Below are 16,219 nucleotides of genomic sequence, written 5' to 3' on the forward strand. Positions count from 1 at the left end.
CTAGTCGGTGGGGACTTTAATATAATTCATAGGAGAGATGAAAAGAACAATGACAATTTTGATGGGCGCTGGTCTATGATGTTTAACATGATTATCGAGAGTCTTAATTTGCGAGAAATTGAGCTCACTGGTAGACAATTTACTTGGGCCAATACATTGCCCACTCCAACTTACGAGAAGTTGGATAGGGTACTCGCCAGTGTGGAATGGGAACAAAAGTACCCTTTGGTGTCGGTCCATGCGATGCAGAGAGCGATCTCAGACCATACACCCCTTCTTGTAGATTCAGGAGAGGCTACACATGTCGCAAATAGGAACGCTTTCTCTTTCGAACTAGGTTGGTTCGAGAAAGAAATTTTTTTGGAGATCATTGCACGCGAATGGGCAAAACCTGTTAGTGGAAGAACTAGTATTGAGCGATGACAAAATAAGATCAGGCATCTGAGACAGTTTTTGAAAGGTTGGGCCAGAAATGAGAGTGGGATTTACAAACAAGAGAAAAAACGACTCACTCAATTAATTGAGGCACTAGATTTAAAAGTCGAAAGCAATCTCCTTACGATTAGTGAACAAAAATCTAAGTCCAAAGCTAAGCCAGGCTTACGAGCTCTTCTTAGAGAAGAGGAGCTCAAGTGGGCACTACATGCTAAGGTGCTTAAGGTTGTCCAAGGGGATGACAATACACAATTCTTCCATATGATTGCGAATGGTAAACATAGGAAGAGAAAATTATATAGCTTGAACATGACGAGGGGACAACTGTGGGGCATGAGAATCTGAAAGCTTATATCTCTAACTACTATAAACAACTTTTTGGGCATCCGGAAGCAAGCACGGTGGCCCTAGATGAATCTGTTTTAGGAGATATACCTCAACTCCAGGTAGAGGAGAACGATATTCTATCTGCACCATTTACTGAGAAGGAGATTCTGACTGCCATCTCACAAATGAAACCGAATAAAGCACCGGGACCAGATGGGTTTCCAGCTGAATTCTATAAGAAATGTTGGCATATAATTAAGGATGATCTTATGCCTATGTTTCATGATTTCTTTAGCGGTCATCTCGAGTTGTTTCATCTTAACTTTGGCCTGATTACGTTGTTGCCCAAGAAAGAAGAAGCAGTTCGGATCAAACAATTTAGGCCAATATGTCTTCTTAATGTGAGTTTCAAAATTTTCACAAAGGTTGGTACCAATAGACTAACACAAATTGCTCATTCAGTGGTACAACCGAGTCAGACAGTGTTCATGCCAGGGCGACACATACTTGAAGGGGTCGCCGTTTTGCATGAAACGCTTCATGAAATCCATTCGAATAAGCTAGATGGGGTTATCTTCAAAGTAGATTTTGAGAAGGCATATGATAAAGTTAAATGGCCTTTCCTTCAGTAGGCAATGCGCATGAAAGGATTTAGTGAGGCTTGGCGGAACCAAGTGGGTTCTCAAGTCCAGAATGGTAGTGTCAGAATCAAGGTTAACGATGATATCGGTCATTACTTTCAGACGCATAAGGGTTTGAGACAAGGATATTCCATGTCTCCTTTCTTATTTAATATAGTGGCCAATATGTTGGCCATTCTTATTGGCAGAGCAAAACAACATGGTCAAGTGGAGGGCTTAGTTCCTCATTTGGTCAATGGTGGTCTCTCCATCTTGCAATATGCTGACGACACTGTCTTATTCATAGAATATGACATTGCTAAAGGGCACAATATGAAACTTATATTATGCCTTTTCGAACAATTGTCTGGTTTAAAGATAAACTTTCACAAGAGTGAGTTGTTTTGTTTTGGGAAGGCCAAAGACGAGCAAGACACTTATAGACAACTTTTCGGGTGTGAATTAGGGTCGTTACCATTTATTTATTTGGGCATACCAATTCACCATCGTAAGTTGTCTAATAAAGAATGGAAGTGTATCGAAGATCGAATTGAGAAAAAGCTGAGCTGCTGGAAGGGCAAGCTTATGTCTTATGGAGGTCGGCTAGTGTTGATTAATTTGGTACTGACCAGTATGCCGATGTTCCTACTATCTTTCTTTGAAATTCCAAAAGGGGTACGTAAGCGACTTGATTTCTTCAGGTCTCGTTTCTTCTGGCAGTTAGATGAGGCCAAAAGGAAAGACCGACTGGCGCGATGGGACATCCTTTGCCGGCCAAAAGACCAAGGGGGTCTTGGTATTGAGAACTTGGAAATCAAGAATAAATGCCTTATGAGCAAATGGCTCTACAGGTTGGAGACTGAGCCGGAGGGCATGTGGGCACAGATTTTGCGCAATAAATATTTGCAGTCGAAAATGCTAGCCCAGGTTACCATGAGACCAACTGACTCACCATTTTGGAAAGGGCTTATGAGAACGAAGGATTTGTTCTTTCGTAGGGTCAAATTCTTGGTTGGCAATGGGATGTCAACAAGATTTTGGGAGGATACGTGGTTAGGAGAGTCATCCCTGGCCGTACAATATCCCACCCTTTATAAGATTGTGCAACGCAAGGAGGATTATGTAGGTACAGTGTTCCAAACGATCCCCCTGAATATTCAGTTCAGACGTGCGTTAGTTGGTGATCAATGGACTACCTGGTTGCACTTGGTTTGGAGATTGATAGATGTTCAACTTTCTGACCAGCCGGATTCGATGCAATGGACGCTAGCTAAGAACGGGGTGTTTACGGTGAAATATTTTTATATGGATTTGATTAATTCTGGCCCAATCTCAAGATCGTTACATATTTGGAAGATTAAGGTGCTCTTGCTTATTAAAAAATTTATGTGGTTTGTCCACAAGCAAGTAATACTCACCAAGGACAACTTAATCAAGAGGCGATGGGTAGGTAGTTCACGTTGTTGTTTTTGTGATCGTGATGAAACAATACAACACCTATTCCTTGAATGCTCACTCGCCAAATTGCTTTGGAGAACCATTCATATAGCCTTCAAAATTATCCTCCAGTTGACATTGAATCGTTGTTTGGAACGTGGTTAGCTGGAGTTGAACATTCTACTGCAGCTCGTATTCAGATTGGAATCTGTGCGCTTTTGTGACCTATATGAAATTGTAGGAATGATTTGTTTTTTTAACAGAGAACACAATTTAACTTTCTTGCAGGTTATCTTCAAAGCTACCGCATGGATCCGTACGTGTTCCTTATTCACTCCTATGAACTCCATGGAGCCTTTGGTTACCGGGTGCACCCAGTGGGAGATGATAGCACGGGTTATATTCAACCGGTTCGGATGGCGGTCGCATAATAGGATAGGAGTCTAGGGAGCTTATCCTTTATTTTGCCTTACCGGTTGTGATTTTGAGCATGTACTTCTTTTTCCTTGTTTTGCTTTGCTTGCGAGCTATAATACCTTTATTACTTTATGATACTTTGAGACTTTTTAATAAGATGGTTGCATGCATCATTATGATGCAGAGGTCGGGGATACGCCTTCATTTCAAAAAAAAACGATCCTCGAACAGACTTTGTGCGGCGAGTGAGCAACAATCGCATTTGATTTCAGGTGACTTTTTAATAAGATGGTTGCATGTATCATTATGATGCAGAGGCCGGGGATACGCCTCCATTTAAAAAAAACGATCCTCGAACAGACTTTGTGCGGCGAGTGAGCAACAATCGCATTTGATTTCAGGTGGAAAATCCACAGCAGCTCTTCGTAAGCGGACGAGCCGACGCGGGCCGTCTCATTTTTTTTGCATCAAAAAAGCGAAAAAGATGCGATCTCATGAATTTCCAAAGGTAAACGTTTCCACCCGGCGGACCGGCTCAAACTTCAGCCGGTCGCGCGCGGGCCACTGGATCCGTGCAGATCGTATGGCACAAAACAGTCGCATTGTCCTCCACACATACCTTATCTTCCCACTCCTTCTTTATCCTTCTGTGCACGCATGCTGTAGACACCGCCGGCGACAGCGACAACGACGATGAGCGGATGCGCTGGAAGCCCATTCGACGCCGTCCTAAATGCCTCACCCTTCTCCCCCTGTTCTCAATTTTTGCTCTTGCACCGGTGCTTCAAGTGCGCGTGCGCCTGTCTGTAGGAGCTCTTCTCCATGGCCGGCGTTCCTCTTTTCCCCAACAGCTTCGGCGGAGTTCACAGGTACCGGCGACGGCAACCAGCCGCTCTTCAAACCATCGGTGGGGCGGCCACGGATGCTTCGACGGGTGGCCATGGTATGGCAGCACCCATGTTGCATGCGTCAACTACGACCAGCATCTGTCGAGGGCATCGATGCTGCAACCGGCGTGTAATTTTGCTGGAACCGGTCGCCGGAAAAGCTACAACCACACTGATATTTTGCTGGAACCAACACCGATGCTGCAACCGGCGTGTCACTTTGCTGGAACCGGTCGACGGAAAAGCTACAACCGCACTGACATTTTGCTGGAACCAAATGACTGTCGACTCGTTTTGCTGGCACCGTCATTATTTTTTGCTGGAACCGGTCGCCGAGGAAGCTGCAACCTCACTAACATTTTGCTGGAACCAAACTATGGTGACTCGTTTTTGCTGGCACCGTCATTTTGTTTTGCTGGAACCTGTGACAATTTTTGTTACAACCCAGCCACGGCGATGTTTTGATTTTGCTGGCACGATGAATGCTTTTGCTGGGACGAGGCCTTTTTGCTTGATACAACCCGGTGAACTACTGGACAGCTTCATCGGGGATGCAACCTCGACGAACGAACAACGCTGCTACAAGCTGGATGGAGCACTGCTGTTCGTCGGAGTTGCGACCTTCGCCGGCAGGAGCTGCGACCTTCGCCGGCAGGAGCTGCATGCGGCGAACCGGCGAGAGCCTGGGCGAACAGGGGGCGCTGCAACCGGGGGCGGGCCATGCTGGGAGCAAGCGGCAGGGACGCTGGTGAGCAGCGTCGACGATGGCGGGCAAGCGCGAGCGGAGGCGCTGCCTTCTTTTCTTTTTCCCTGTGCTTTTTTCTATCTCGCGTCGCGAGGTTGAAGAACGCTTGGGTCAGATCCAACGGGTATTTAGAGACGGACGGCTAGGACTAGACCGGCGGAATTATTGGACCGGTGCGCCGGCGCTTAGCATCGCCCATTTCCAAATCCAAAAAGAAAGAAGCAGATGGGGTCTCTACCTTGGGCAGATTGTTTGCGGGCTCCACCACATGAGCAGAGCCAGAGAGGCACTCGTGCACGCATATCTCGGTCACTCTGCCAGATCCGACCACACCACTTTCTCCTGCTAAACCACTAGTAGAACAGTAAAGATCGCAGTCGGTACTGTGCCCCGGTAAGGTAATTAATATCCAACTATTTATGCCCATGACACTGCCTGCCAGGCACCACGATGAACTCCACGGTCCAGTTGCACGCACGAAAAGAACCACGCCGCCTGGACTTCTCACACGCACACGCTCGCAAGATCACCTTGCCAGAGCTGACCTTGGGTACTCAATCACCCACCCTTTGGACCATCCACTTCGGTTGGGCCCGGAACGACGAGGCCGTGCTTCGACGCGCTCGTGCCGTCCGCGTTCAACCAGGGGCTGAGATGAGATTCCTCATCGACCGATTGTGCATCCAGTGGTCGTTGGTGGGTGGGGGCGGGGCGGGCTATGGGGAATATATGCCGCTGCGAATGGGCTCTCGATTCGTCTCGCTGCCTTTACTTTTTCTATGGAAAAGTTGCACTTCTAGGGGATTTTCCATGTTGCGCAGTTTTCATACAAGCGCGATGCGGTTGATCGGCTGCTTCTGTGTGCGGTAGATTAAGGGGTATTCGTTTCCAGGGACTTTTTGGTGTAAGGACTAGAAAAAGTCCCTAACAAACCAAACAGGGTGGGATTTTTTTTGGGATTTTTTACTAAAAGTCCTTAGAAGCACCACCTTAAGAGTCTTCTTCAAAAAATCCTAGGGACTAGAAAAAGTCCTAGGACTAGAGAAACAAACATCATCTTAATCAGACCGTGATGGCGGAAGCGTACGTCCATCAACATACAGTCCATCAGCGCACGTACTATCCTCTTGCCTTCATCGCCAGGCTCCCTCCACTACAACACGTCAGGCATTAATTGCAAAAAAGACATTACAAGGCATTTTAGTACGCTTCCAAAGGTCATAAAAACGCCTTCATATGTCATCTGTGGTGTTTCTGTAAACGCTAGAAATGATCTGGAAGGTCAAAGAAGGCGTTTTTGAATAACGCCTCGAAAGAGTTGCGTTCTCGGGCGTTTCTACAACTCCTCAGAAGCTCAAGGTATTGGGGGCGTTTGCTCCAAATGCTGCTAAACTTCTCAATATACTGCCTGAAAAAGCACACACAAATATTGCATGGTCAGGTGAGTAGCAGGGGCGATACCTATGTTACTCCTACTATGACTAGTCTCACGTTTAATTTATCTGAGAGAGAAAGAGAGCTGATGATTTCTTCTTTTAAGTACGCCCAACTGCTGCTCTGTAAGTAGTATGGGACTAAACCTGGATTATGCAGAGGTTTCATATGCAGCATCTACTCCCTCCGTTCCAAATTACTCGTTGCTTAAATTGATGTATCTAGAACTAAAATACATCTAGATACGTCCATATGTGCGACAAATAATTTGGAACGGAGGGAGTACTATGCAGATGTTTTGTACGCAGTGTCTACCTGCTGGTGTTGTGGCAGCTCTACGGTCAACGTACCTACCCTGCAAGCTGGAAACGGTGTATTCTAATTTCACCAACATGAGGCTTTCCCGGAAACACCTTCAAATCATCATCAATCTGAGGCATTTTTCTAAAACACCTCCATAGCTGCATTAGTCCGAGGCATTTTTCCTAAAACGCCTCCAAAGCTTCATCAATCCAAGGCATTTCCCTAAATTGTCTCCATAGCTACATCAATCTGAGGCATTTCCCTGAATCGCCTCAATAACTACATCAATCAGAGGCATTTTTCCTAAATCGCCGCAATAGCTATATCAATCCGATGCATTTTCCTAAAACGCCTTCATAGCTACATCAATCAGAGGCAGTTTCCTACAATGCCGCCATAGCTACATTAATCCGAGGCATTTTCCCAAAGCACCTCCAAAACTGATCAATCTGAGGCGTTTTCAAACGCCGCAATAGCTACATCAATCCTGCACTCTTTGCTCTTGTATATATTTGTTCCGGGATTTTTGGAGCACTACCAAGCCCTTGTAACGGTAGCTTGTTGCTCACTAGCAACACACGACAGTGAAGTGAAGAAACGCCCAAGTACCAACTTTTTTGTGACAATACTTGCATTGTTTCTCTTTATCTCACTCGATTCAAAGATCTGTACTCTGTATTGATTATGGTTGAAAACAACAGTACACGTCAGATGAGAACCGACATTTGACTGGATGGCTAGGAGGACAATGGTACCTCCACCCTACAAGGGATCAAACTCTAGGTTCGGCGCTTTGACATCTTGTAAAGATGAGCTATTTTTTAGTTAGAGTGACGTTTTCGTCCATAGCAAGACGTCCGCAGTGGCGAAGACAGGGGACTAGTAGGGGTCTGGCTCTGCTGTTCAAAATCTATTTTCCTATCTTTGACCCTCCCCAAAGATATGCATGCATGCATTCATTGGGAAGAGTATATGTATGTAAAATTGTGTCTCTAGAAAAACAGTACAGGTCAGATTAAAAAAATAACACATTACAGGTCCCAGCTGGTAATGGGCCAGTGTTCTAGGCCAGCGTCACGCTCAGCAGCGCTCCTAACCTACACTGGGCCAGAAGCCCAGAACAATGTAAGTAAGCTTGAGCGGAAATGCAATAACACGATATCTACAGGGGTTTCCTGCAAAGCAGCTGACTTGCCTCCCGCGGCTCCTCGGAGTTCCCCATCGCTGCAGTGGGGCCCCGCGAACTCCAAAAACCCTAACCAAACAAGCCCACCTTTCAGTCCCAAAACCCTCCCCACACCCTTCCCGCCGCCGCACACCCGCTTCCCGTCCGCCGCCGCCGCCATGGACGCCGACACGTCGCGCCAGGTGCGCGTGCGCTTCATCACGAAGCTGCCGCCTCCGCTCCGCGCGCCGCCCACCGCCATCGCGGTCCCCGCCGAGCTCTCCCGCATGGGCCTCTCCGAGATCGTCAACAGCCTCCTCCTCTCCGGTGAGCGCGGCCGCATACGCACCCTAGCCCTGGCCTCGGTATGACGCGAATTTTTCTTTTTCTACTAAACCGGTCGCTCCGTTTCGCAGCCGAGCCGGACCACCAGGCGCAGCCCTTCGACTTCATCGTGGATGGCGAGCTCGTGCGGATGCCGCTCCATCAGTTCCTGCTCGCCAAGGGCATCTCGGCGGTAATGAATTCGTGTTTGGATTTTTTTTAATTTTAGAGGTGTTTCTGTGCCATGGACGTGGTTGTGAAAATTGTGTGGGGATTTGGTGTGAACGCTTTTGCAGGAGCGGGTGCTTGAGCTCGAGTACATAAAGGCCGTGGCGCCGAGGAAGCAGGAGCCACCATTACCACACGATGACTGGGTTAGCGCGGTTGATGGGTCCAACCCAAGGTATGGCTGTGGTCTGATGAGGATTTAGTTGGTCAATGATGCTCTAAGGACTTGCGGCAATGCGTGTATTATGTACAATTGGATGAAGTGGCATTCTGTTTTTGGATTTGAGGAATGCCTTGCCTTAGTTGGATAGCAGTGGCTACTTGATGCCAAAAAAAAAACCCCGATTGTGTCCATTTTCGGTTCACAGTAGGTTTTAGTTGAGCCGGCGGAGGTTAAAATGAGGATCATCATCGGTCTGCTTGCATAAATTGTTTATGAATACTTTAATAATCCATTGTTTAGATACCTCTCTATATCATGTCCACACTGACTTCCACTGTAGAAGCAGGGGATATGTTGTGATTAAGTCGTAAAACTGAGGGACGATAACATCAGCTTCAAAGTAAGCTGAAATAGAGGGCAGATTCGTATTCTGACATGCTGTTGTGCTCAGGCAACGTAAAAAAACGAGTTAGTTTTGGAATATTTTTAGATAAAGACTTGCATGTCTTTATCTATTTCCTAGGACATGCTTTAGGCAACTATCTCGTGTAAATGATATGTATAATCAAGGAAACGATTTATGAAGGTTAAATAATCAGGGTTGTACCTATGTGTCACTTGTGCAATATTTCCAGTACTTTCCTGCCAAGAAGGTTATAAACAGTCTTTAGAAGTTTGATTAGCAAGCAATAGAACGTTTATGGCTTGGATGAGGTTTTGAGTGTGACTCACCTTTCTTATCAATATTTTGATAACATACTTATAAATTATTGATAATCAACTAAAAGGAGCTAACCCTTAAATAACCAAGCCAAGATATATTCAAGCTTTTTAAGGCTTTAGTAAAATTTAGTTGCGTGCCAGAGCCGCGACCGAGAAATCCTAGACTTCCCAATTACTATATCATTCTGGGGCTGGGCTTTTGCGAGTTAAAAGATTCAACATGTAACTACACTAACTAACCCAACTGAAATCCTGTAAAAAATATCCTCTTTGGTGTCTCAACCGGATCAGTATTGTACAAATATCTTTGATCGTTTACTTGATATGCATAAACCAACTTTTTTTTCAAGCGAACCATCTACATTGTTGACCATTCTTTGATGTTTGCTTCTTTGTGGATTCCAGTATTACTAAACCACTTATCTTTTGGCAGCTTCATATTAACAGGTTGCTATGATGGTCTTGCAAGGTGTGCATCTATCAGATCTTCTGTTTATTCTGTTTGACCCTGTTTTAAAAAAGCGAATAAACAGTGTCAATTGTTGCATAAAATGTATGTAGGTACTTTTGTATGTCTTACCTTTTTAAATTTCATTCTTGCATAGAATATGGAAAGATGCAGCTGAATGTACTCAAGTTTTGGAGGGACACAGTGGTGCAATTACTTCTGCCAGCTTCATCAATAAAGGTTACTTTACTAAAAATATTAATATTTATTAAAATTGATATACTGGTGCATTCCTGTTGCTAATTATTTTCCTACCATTGCCAGTATCACGCCATATGTATCTTGAAGCAAACTAACTTGAATAATGTTGTTCCAGGAGTTGAAACTGATGGCAGTTTGCATGTTGTGACTGGCTCAAAGGATAGGTCATTGCGCCTGTTCAAGGTAAATCTACACAGTTTTCCTTTTCCAAGACTTGTTTTATTTACGCTGTAACATATACTTTTTTCGATCTTAAATTATGCTATTTCTTGAAGTTTGATACTTCAGTCACCATCGGCCCCTCGAAGCGAATTGGAGCTTACAAAATTCTTCCTGGTCATACATCATCTATTCAAAGTATTGCTGTTGACCCTTCCAGAAATATGGTAATGATTCACTTGATCTGATGTTGCACAACGATGTTATATTATTATTTTTATATCCTGATTTCTTCTGAACGTATTTTTCCGTACCTAGATATGTTCTGCTTCCTGGGATACCACTATTAAGCTATGGGCAGTCGAAGGATCTGAAGAAGATGGCGACACCGTCTCTGTGAAAAAGAGAAGGATGAACTCTGATGAATCTGGACCTGAAGAGTCTCAGTTAGAGGTACTTGTTAGTTATGTTCTAATCCAAGTTCTTGGTTTCTATATGCGTAATGCCTGTGTGGTGAAGTATATTTATCTGTTGCTTGATATAGTTAGTTAATAAGCCAAGTACGTTTCGTTCCATTTTGTATATCTAGTGTTCTTTTATTCCATTTTGTATATGCTGCTTTTTTTTATTCCAGTCCAAGTAGTATGAATACACAGCAGAGTTAAAAATGGTTTGGTTCTGTTAAAGTTGTAAGCTACTCCTGACTTTTTTGTAGTGACTGGACCTCTTTATTCCAGTTATTTGAAAATGGGCATGGGCTTGTTTTTGAAATCTGGTGTTGTCATGAACTCATGTTAAATCCTGTTGAACTCACAGTTTTTATCCTGTTGTACTCCAGGGTTCAGCATCTTCAACACTTCTGGGACATACACAATGTGTTTCTTCTGTTGCTTGGCCTGAGCAGCGAACAATATATTCGGCATCTTGGGATCATTCTATTCGGCAGTGGGATGCTCAAACAGGGAGAGAAACATGGAATATGGTATGCCGAGAGAAATAGGTTGCAAATTATGTAGTGCACTCTGTTGTTATCTGACTAGCTGTGAAAACAAATCATCTGCTGTTTTTGTGCTAGCATAGCAGTAGGGATAGGAACAACTTTTCAATCTGAGTGCTGATTTTCTAGTTTATCTCTCAGTTTTGTCTCTTGCAAACTGAAAGAGGACGCACTCTATTATCGACCCATTTGTACAGTCCATACAGTATGTTTGTCCAGTGGTCATATGACTAGTACAGCTCTATTGCTCTGTTTATAACTGTACCAATCTTATTCTATTTTATCTCCAATCTTTCTTCTAGTTTTGTGGGAAGGCCTTGAATTGTTTGGACTGTGGTGGAGAGGGCTCTTCACTGATTGCAGCTGGTGGTTCTGACCCTGTATTGAGGGTATGGGATCCCCGCAAACCTGGTAAACATATTAAACACTATGTTTTGTATAGCTTTGTTGGAAACACATTCATATTAGCTCATATGTTTTCCTTTGAACAGGAACGACAGCTCCTATTTTTCAGTTCTCTTCACACTCAAGCTGGATCTCCGCCTGCAAATGGCATCCAAGTTCCTGGTTTCATTTGATATCATCCTCGTTTGATGGGAAAGTGATGTTGTGGGATCTAAGAACAGCTGTAAGATTCTGTAAATCTCATTTACTTCCTGATTCGTTCTCTTTCTTTCAAATCACTGCGTAAACGTACAATTAATGGTTTCGCTCCTGCTGTAGTGGCCTCTGGCTTCTGTGGACTCCCACAAAGATAAGGTAAGCTTTTCATTTTGTGGTTACCATTAGCATACTTCTGGGAAAAAATGAGATGCTCAACAGAACTCACTGGATGTAGGTTTTATGCGCCGATTGGTGGAAAGGAGACAGCGTGATAAGTGGTGGAGCTGATTCCAAGCTGTGTATCTCATCAGGGGTTGAGATAGCGTGACGAGGATTCCCTCCCGTATGTTCTTGTGCTATCAAGGTTTTAACCAAATCTCAGTTTGAATCGTTTTAAACAATCCAGTTTTATAACCTTGTATTTCATCTTGCATAACCAGCCTTAGCTTCCTTTGTTGAACTCCTTGCATGTTTTGCAGCCAACAGCTGTTCAATCCAGACTATATTGGTTGACAAGACATCCTAAAAACCAAACCATGCCAATTATGGTTGGAAGCACGTGCACCTATTGTCAGATCATGACTTCAAATGAAGTTGTTGCATCCTATGCCAGCGCTTGCGCATAAGTAGATCCATGTTAGGGGTCACCAGATTTTGCAATCAAGTTTTGTTTTGTGCTCCTTATTTGCTGAAATTGTGAAAAGCCAACACATTATAACAATGTTGTGATTCATACTGAGATAATTGTTGTAGCATGTTAAATTCCAGATTGTTTTTGCTTCGGCAACTTTTTGTTTTACTGCAGCATTCCTTGCTGATATACACTTGCTTGTGTCATAAGATCTCTTCTCTCTCACAGCTGACCTAACAGCTCTATGAGCTTGCACGGTCGTACCTGCCCTGCACACAGCATCTGCACGGTGTCCCCAACTGCAGCCTAAACAGACAGAGTACAGAGTGCCCTTTCCTGACCCAAATCTTTGAGCAGATGTAGACTCTGAAACGCAGTGCAGACAAGTAGATGACCAAACTCGTTGCATATGGCCGGACTTTCTGCGCACGCTGTCTTCTGTACCCTATAAATAGCAAGCAGCACCTGCTATCTCTCCCACACAACAACACTCAAACCACACTGCCAGAGCTAAGCCAGTGCTGCACACGTCGAGCAATATGGCTACGAAAAACTCTGCTGTCTTCCTCCTCGGGCTTCTTCTCTCTTGCGTTGCCATGAGCAGCGCCGCGAGAATCCTAGAAGAGACCGTTCCTTCCAAGGAGGAGCACCAGCCTGAGGTGCCACCGCTTCCCAAGGCACCGTTCCCGGAAGTGCATCTGCCACCTAAGCCTGAGCTTCCCAAGGTGGAGCTGCCGCCGCTCCCGGAGGTGCACTTGCCACCTAAGCCTGAGTTGCCCAAGGTGGAGCTGCCGCTGCTCCCGGAGGTGCACTTGCCACCTAAGCCTGAGTTGCCCAACGTGGAGCTGCCACCTAAGCCAGAGCTGCCCAAGGTGGAGCTGCCAACGTTCCCGGAGGTTCACCTGCCACCCAAGCCAGAGCTGCCCAAGGTGGAGCTGCCAACGTTCCCAGAGGTTCACCTACCACCCAAGCCGGAGATGCCCAAGGTGGAGCTGCCGCCGAAGCCCGAGATGCCCACTGTTCCCGGGTTCCACCTCTCGGAGCCAGAGGCCAAGCCATGAGAACTGCCTTATCAATATTGTTGCCTTGTTGTACCTCCTCTGCTCCTCGTACATGTACCTATTTGTCGTGTTGTGTCGATGATCTGATTGTTTAGTTGTGGTTTTCAGCGAGTGTTGTGAGTGATCTGCTTATATATTGGTATATGAGAAATATATATTTTGTTCTCACAATTACCCTTTTCTTGTAAGAGCCCTTCGTAAGTATGCATGCTTCCTTGCAACAATTTTCACAGCAAGCTTTGATTGCATCAATAAAACATAAAAGTCCAAACATTTTTTTTTCGACCTCAAGCCGTCCTAGCTTTAACAGCTGATATTTACAACCCACACATTGTTTGTTGAGTTTGCATCAGTAGTACTAAGAGTATTACTAGTAGAACTCTCAAACCCTCACTAGCGTTTTAAGGGTCCAAAAATGATCTTTTTGTGCACTTTTACGGGTTGAAAAACAGGGGCAAAGATTAGAACCCTCAAACCCAACCCTTATAACGGAATATTCCCATGAACGACGTTGTCGTTGCGCGCGGGAGGTCGACGGGGTGGCCGCCGGCGACGGGGCGACTACCAGCGGCGGTCGCGGGCGTGGGCGCGGGAGTTGGGAGGATTTTTCCCTCCCGCGCGAGGATAACCGTCAAATGAGGGTTGGGGTAGGTTTTGCTCCCCAACCTTTACTTTTGAGGATTGGGAGAGGGTTTGAGGGTTGGACCTTTAAATAAATTTAAGGGTTTGAGGGTTAAGGAGTTCTAGTCTACGGCTTTTTTTCGACGAAAACTGTAAAAAAACAGTTATTTTTAGGGGTTTGAGGGTTTGAGGGCTCTACTAGTAATGCTCTAATGCTTGAGTAAGAGGGTGTCCCAGAAACACACTGTTCTTGGGTAGCTCACTTCCGTGTTGCATGGCAGCTTGGTCTCTCCTTTTGTAATTTTCTTCTTTGACCTGGTCTTTCTTTTAACTCCATGTCGTATTCTAGCATCGAGCAAATGGAGGTGGCAGTGATCTGGGTGTCAAGTGTCATTACAAACGCCGCTGATGAGGAGTGCAGGACCACTTTCTTGTTACCTTACTCCGGATTTTTGGTGTCCCGATTTGTTCTTGTGTAGGATGAAATCTATAGGTTGGCCAAATTCAAAAGCCAAATAATAAGACAACAACAATCAAACCAACGTTACAGAGTGCTCAACTCTTAAGTGCCACACCGGCAAAGCGAACGCATCGCTAGTTAAGCGACTGAGCGAGCAAATTAAGCAGGGTTTGTAGCTAAAGTAACTATCTTAATAATAGTTTAGAGACAAATAGGCAACTACAAACTTCAGGGCCTTGGCAAGTAGACAAGTTTAGAGACCCAAAAGGGCATTTGAACCAGACACTGAACTCAAATTTTTATTTAATTTTCGTTGTCTCTACTAATTGTATCCGATGGCTTCAAGAAACACTGCCTTATTCCTCGTCGGGCTGCTCCTCTCGTGCGTCGCCATGAGCAGCGGGGCAAGAATCCTGGAGGAGACGGCTCCTTCCAAAGGCGAGGAGCACCTGCCGGAGCTGCCAGCGCTGCCCAAAGTCGAGCTGCCGCCATTCCCGGAGGTGCATCTGCCACCTAAGCGTGAGCTGTCCAAGGTAGAGTTGCCGTCGTTCCCTGAGGTGCACCTGCCACCCAAGCCCGAGTTGCCAACGTTCCCGGAGGTGCACCTTCCAGCCAAGCCGGAGCTGCCCAAGGTTGAACTGCCACCGAAGCCTGAGATGCCCACCATCCCGGAGTTCCACTTCCCGAAGCCGGAGGCTAAGCCATGAAAACTGTCTTCACTTATCTTCTCTTTGCTTGTGCTCCTACATGCACCCGTTGCTCGTGTTGTGTCTTCCATGTGGTTATTTAATCTGGATTTTCGGCGAGTCATTGTGTGATATCAAGCGCTTATCTTTGGCGGCTATTTAGATGGACAATACAGATGAATGTTTACATTAACAAGGAGTGGCAGGTGAGTTCCATAATTAACTGAGCAACCATCTTCTTCTTAACTAATAGAAAAAACAAAGCTTTGCCTCGTTTCAAGTACAGTGATGTATACATATAAACATAATAGTGTTGATTGCACAATTTTCCTTTTGTCTTCAAAATATTTGAAAAGTCTAGATCACGCTCATGCATGATTCATCCTTATCAATAATTCCAACTGGAAGTTTTTTGCCCCACGGCATGCAATATTTACGGCACATCATTGTCCTTTGAGTTTGGCATTGATAGGCTTAAATACCTTGCGATTAAGTAGGGTTTGGTTACTGTTTTGAAATTCGGGCACCGTTCTGAAATTCCTAGGAGTGATATGAACAATCTCTATAGGTATGAAGGTATCGGTGGGAGATGGGTGTGACAGCAAATTCTTCAAGCCCGGCTGGTTCGAGGCTCAGACATTGTTCATATTCGACAAATTTTCCTTTATATAACTTTAAAAAAAGAAATGGGAGACTACCTTGTGGAGTTGCAATGACGTCTCCACCTAGGTTTGATCGATAAATCTGAATATCTTGTTGTCTTCTTAATAATAGCTCAACGGTGTTAATACTCTTGGCCATAATTTTCATGTAAATAGATTGAAAATAGCTTGAAAGATGAATTGACAACTACTGATCCAGTTTGGCGGTGGAGTTTGCTTGTTGTTGATTGTGGTTTTGGTGAGCTCCGATGCCTCCCGCATGCATGCTTCTGCTGGGTTGCATCTTAGGTCTAGTTGCTACTTGATACACCACCGTCACGGTGCCACCCTCACCAGCCGGAAGACAAGGCAAAGGCCGCCGCCCTGGCCCGCGCCGCTCGGAGGGCCAGATCCGGCGGAGTCCCGACCACATCTGCCCCCCC

At 45.2% G+C, this 16,219-nt stretch overlaps 3 protein-coding genes across 4 annotated transcripts; all 3 read left to right on the forward strand.

Moving 5' to 3' along the window:
• The first annotated feature begins 7,846 nt into the window (after positions 1 to 7,846).
• LOC119363069 (ribosome biogenesis protein WDR12 homolog) lies at positions 7,847 to 12,475 on the forward strand. 2 transcript variants are annotated; one of them, XM_037628375.1, is made up of 14 exons: positions 7,847 to 8,097; positions 8,187 to 8,287; positions 8,391 to 8,497; positions 9,642 to 9,677; positions 9,814 to 9,896; positions 10,033 to 10,100; positions 10,193 to 10,303; positions 10,395 to 10,529; positions 10,915 to 11,058; positions 11,376 to 11,484; positions 11,565 to 11,701; positions 11,797 to 11,832; positions 11,912 to 12,019; positions 12,156 to 12,475. In XM_037628375.1, the coding sequence occupies exons 1-13, from the start codon at positions 7,950 to 7,952 to the stop codon at positions 12,002 to 12,004; spliced, it is 1,308 nt and encodes a 435-aa protein (XP_037484272.1). In that variant the 5' UTR covers positions 7,847 to 7,949; the 3' UTR covers positions 12,005 to 12,019; positions 12,156 to 12,475. The 2 variants fall into 2 exon arrangements, with proteins under 2 accessions (XP_037484272.1, XP_037484271.1); XM_037628374.1 differs by having other exon boundaries at positions 7,848 to 8,097; positions 11,912 to 12,040.
• Positions 12,476 to 12,789: 314 nt separating this feature from the next.
• Positions 12,790 to 13,551, forward strand: LOC119363070 (protein PELPK1-like). Its single transcript, XM_037628376.1, has one exon. It carries the CDS (start codon positions 12,847 to 12,849, stop codon positions 13,366 to 13,368), a length of 522 nt encoding a protein of 173 aa, XP_037484273.1. The 5' UTR covers positions 12,790 to 12,846; the 3' UTR covers positions 13,369 to 13,551.
• A 1,233-nt stretch (positions 13,552 to 14,784) lies between these two features.
• Positions 14,785 to 15,221, forward strand: LOC119367537 (protein PELPK1-like). Its single transcript, XM_037633018.1, has 2 exons — positions 14,785 to 15,006; positions 15,082 to 15,221. The coding sequence occupies exons 1-2, from the start codon at positions 14,785 to 14,787 to the stop codon at positions 15,154 to 15,156; spliced, it is 297 nt and encodes a 98-aa protein (XP_037488915.1). The 3' UTR covers positions 15,157 to 15,221.
• Positions 15,222 to 16,219: the final 998 nt, after the last annotated feature.

Source organism: Triticum dicoccoides, chromosome 2B, assembly GCF_002162155.2.
Source record: "Triticum dicoccoides isolate Atlit2015 ecotype Zavitan chromosome 2B, WEW_v2.0, whole genome shotgun sequence".
NCBI lineage: Eukaryota > Viridiplantae > Streptophyta > Magnoliopsida > Poales > Poaceae > Triticum > Triticum dicoccoides.

Bases quoted from the DNA above. Each gene is read 5' to 3' on its own strand.
- LOC119363070 (XM_037628376.1), top strand. From the start codon at position 12,847: ATGGCTACGAAAAACTCTGCTGTCTTCCTCCTCGGGCTTCTTCTCTCT.
- LOC119367537 (XM_037633018.1), top strand. From the start codon at position 14,785: ATGGCTTCAAGAAACACTGCCTTATTCCTCGTCGGGCTGCTCCTCTCG. The intron at 15,007-15,081 runs GTGCACCTGCCA...GAGCTGCCCAAG, and splicing joins AGTTGCCGTCGTTCCCTGAG to GTTGAACTGCCACCGAAGCC.
- LOC119363069 (XM_037628375.1), top strand. From the start codon at position 7,950: ATGGACGCCGACACGTCGCGCCAGGTGCGCGTGCGCTTCATCACGAAG. The intron at 10,101-10,192 runs GTAAATCTACAC...TATTTCTTGAAG, and splicing joins GGTCATTGCGCCTGTTCAAG to TTTGATACTTCAGTCACCAT. The intron at 10,304-10,394 runs GTAATGATTCAC...TTCCGTACCTAG, and splicing joins TTGACCCTTCCAGAAATATG to ATATGTTCTGCTTCCTGGGA.